We start from the raw sequence: 2,647 nt of genomic DNA on the forward strand, positions 1-2,647 counted from the left end.
AGAACAGAAATCCCAGAAGGCTCCAGTCTGGTAGCCACAGCCAATCCTCAAGGTAGAGGCAGAATGCTGCCTTCCCATTGGCTCCCTCTGCTATACCCAACCCAGGGTATACCTATACCTTAATGTCCAGAACAGAAATCCCAGAAGGCTCCAGCCAGGCAGCACTGGCCAATCCACAGGGCAGAGGCAGAATGCAGTCTTCCCATTGGCTACCTCTGCTATACCCAGGGTATACCTATATCTTAATGTCCAGAACAGAAATCCCAGAAGGCTCCAGCCAGCCAGCCCCGGCCAATCCACAAGGTGGAGGCAGAATGCTGTCCTCCCATTGGTTCCCTCTGCTACACCTTAATGCCCAAGAACTGAACAAATAGGTGACTGTATGTAGTAGATGAGGCAGAAGTTTCTCAACAAAATAATTCTGGAAATTTAAAAACTTACGTAGTTCAAATGTAACAATGTAAATAGGCTCTAAAAATATAAATTCAAATCGATCACATTACCACTTGTTGACACTGTTTTCTGTAAGTTTGAACTTAAAAAAAAAATACCTCTTTTGATTTTTCCTCCTTTGTAAATCTTCCAAATTTTTCTATCATTTCGGCTACAAATATAACATCCATTTTGTCAGAAAAGTTGGCAGCTTCCACGGTGTAAGCCAGGAGCTGACGGGCTGTTGCCACAGCGTTTGTGAGATTGAGGGGCATCTAAGGTTGAAAAGGCAAAAATGATCGACAAAAGGGACATTAGCAAAATGATCAACAGAATCCTGACACTTTAACTTTGCATTTTAACACCTGACAATGAACTGAAAAGCTCTTTCTTATAGAATTATCCAGACCTTTTATGCTTTTTCAGGCCCAAGAAAACTAGAATTTTAATGGCAATGAATTACAGAGAATTTTTTTAAATTTGGAATGGAACACAGTAATAGATAAAAATACATCAAGTTAACCTATTATGCCATCTACCTCCTCTTTGCTTATCCAAATTCTACACATATTTTGATCTCAATTGCTTAATAAAGCCATTTCTGAGTATTCCACCTGGGAGTATAAACCACGTATTTGGCACTCTGGTTTACTGCCATCCATTGCCAGCAATGTTTTATATTTGTTTAGCTATTGGCTCAAACACTGAGCACCAACCATCACAAAAAGGAGATACTAGATGCTAAGGACCAGAAGAAAATATCTTACGCAGGAGCCATCTCCACTTGCCTCCAGTCTGGTCAGGTTTGAAAAGATGCCCAGAAGCAAAGATAAAAGGCTTATGAGTAGTACAAGTGTTCTAAGGGATCGCTTTCAACAGAGGAATTATAAAAGGACCCCAAGAGGTCGGTTTCCACATAGACTTGAAGGATGGCTGGGATTTTGTCCGGTGGATACAGATGATAAAAATACTCAAACTAAGACACAAAGTCAGGCCGTGACTGGAAAGGAAGAGGCCTTGACCACAGGTTAAGACGAGACCTGATCCACAAGACAGATAAGTCAATGGAAGTCAGAGCACCAAGTCCTTTTACTGTACCTAGTACTCTGGAAAAGAATCTTATTTATTTGATTTGAATACCATGTTTTATTCACGACCTGAATAAATGGCAAGATTCTCTACTTACCTGATTAAACATATAAAGAACTCTCGTGACATCATTTGCATATTGACAGCGAGAATAATCATCATCTGCCCAAAAGCCACCTCTGTCACATCTGCGCCAAGCCTTCCTCTCATCCTGCGGGCTTCCGGGATAGATCCCACTGCCGTGGGTGTTCCGAGTGCACTGCAGGTATGCGGTGATGCCCGCCAACGTCCTGGGCCATCTAGAGAGATGGAGACGGAATAGAGCAAGAAAACAGAGGCCCGTCAACTATAACAATAGTGAAGGGACAAGTCTGAGGTCAGGACACGTCAGGTCAGTTCCATCCTATCAACTTGAGTTACTGAAACTGGGTTGCATGAACTTTGTTATTTGAACTGTATTTTTCCAAAACTAGGAATGAAATTGGACGTATTTAATAACCACTAAATTATAATATCAGTCACACCAAACAGACTTCATTACCAAAAACTACATAAATAGATCAGCAATACTAAACTACATCTTGTCAGTGCAGTGGGAGTTTCTCTGTATCGTATCTTCAGGAGTGACAAAAAAATTAACAATTCATTAATCAGTTAAACATCTAGATGTTCCTTTGGTTTTGAAAAATATAAAGCCCTCCAACACTATAAGTAAACCAGAAAATATACCATAGATAGTAAACATATTGGGATTATTTTCAAATTTTGAATATAACAAAATTAACCAATGGTATATATTTCACGTGAAAGCATGCAATATAAATATTATAGACAAATAGTTAATCTACATAAAAGACTTGTTGGTGATAATAAATGTTGATTTCCATATACTCATGTCAAAGATATATACATTTTTTTTTTCCCTCCAGTTTTTGGCCGGGTTTGAACCTGCCACCTCCAGCATATGGGGCTGGCGTCCTACTCCCTTGAGCCACAGGTGCAGCCCAAAGATAATTTTTTTAAGGACAAAAAAATAGCAGTGACAAACTCGCCGAGCTAATGAAGTTACTATTGCTTCTTCACCTGCGATTTGAAAGATTCACACCGAAACACTGGGTTACAGGCA

At 39.9% G+C, this 2,647-nt stretch overlaps 1 protein-coding gene across 1 annotated transcript in view; it reads right to left on the minus strand.

Moving 5' to 3' along the window:
* Positions 1-2,647, minus strand: part of ADGRA3 (adhesion G protein-coupled receptor A3) — a gene marked incomplete at its 5' end in the record, with an annotated part of 107,839 nt that overhangs the window by 40,418 nt on the left and 64,774 nt on the right. The window contains 2 exons of the mRNA XM_023515341.1: positions 552-707; positions 1,619-1,820. Coding sequence (XP_023371109.1) covers positions 552-707; positions 1,619-1,820 — 358 coding nt within the window. The remainder of the gene's footprint in view (positions 1-551; positions 708-1,618; positions 1,821-2,647) is intronic.

Source organism: Otolemur garnettii, unplaced genomic scaffold, assembly GCF_000181295.1.
Source record: "Otolemur garnettii isolate 467f Iridium unplaced genomic scaffold, OtoGar3 scaffold00069, whole genome shotgun sequence".
Classification (NCBI taxonomy): domain Eukaryota; kingdom Metazoa; phylum Chordata; class Mammalia; order Primates; family Galagidae; genus Otolemur; species Otolemur garnettii.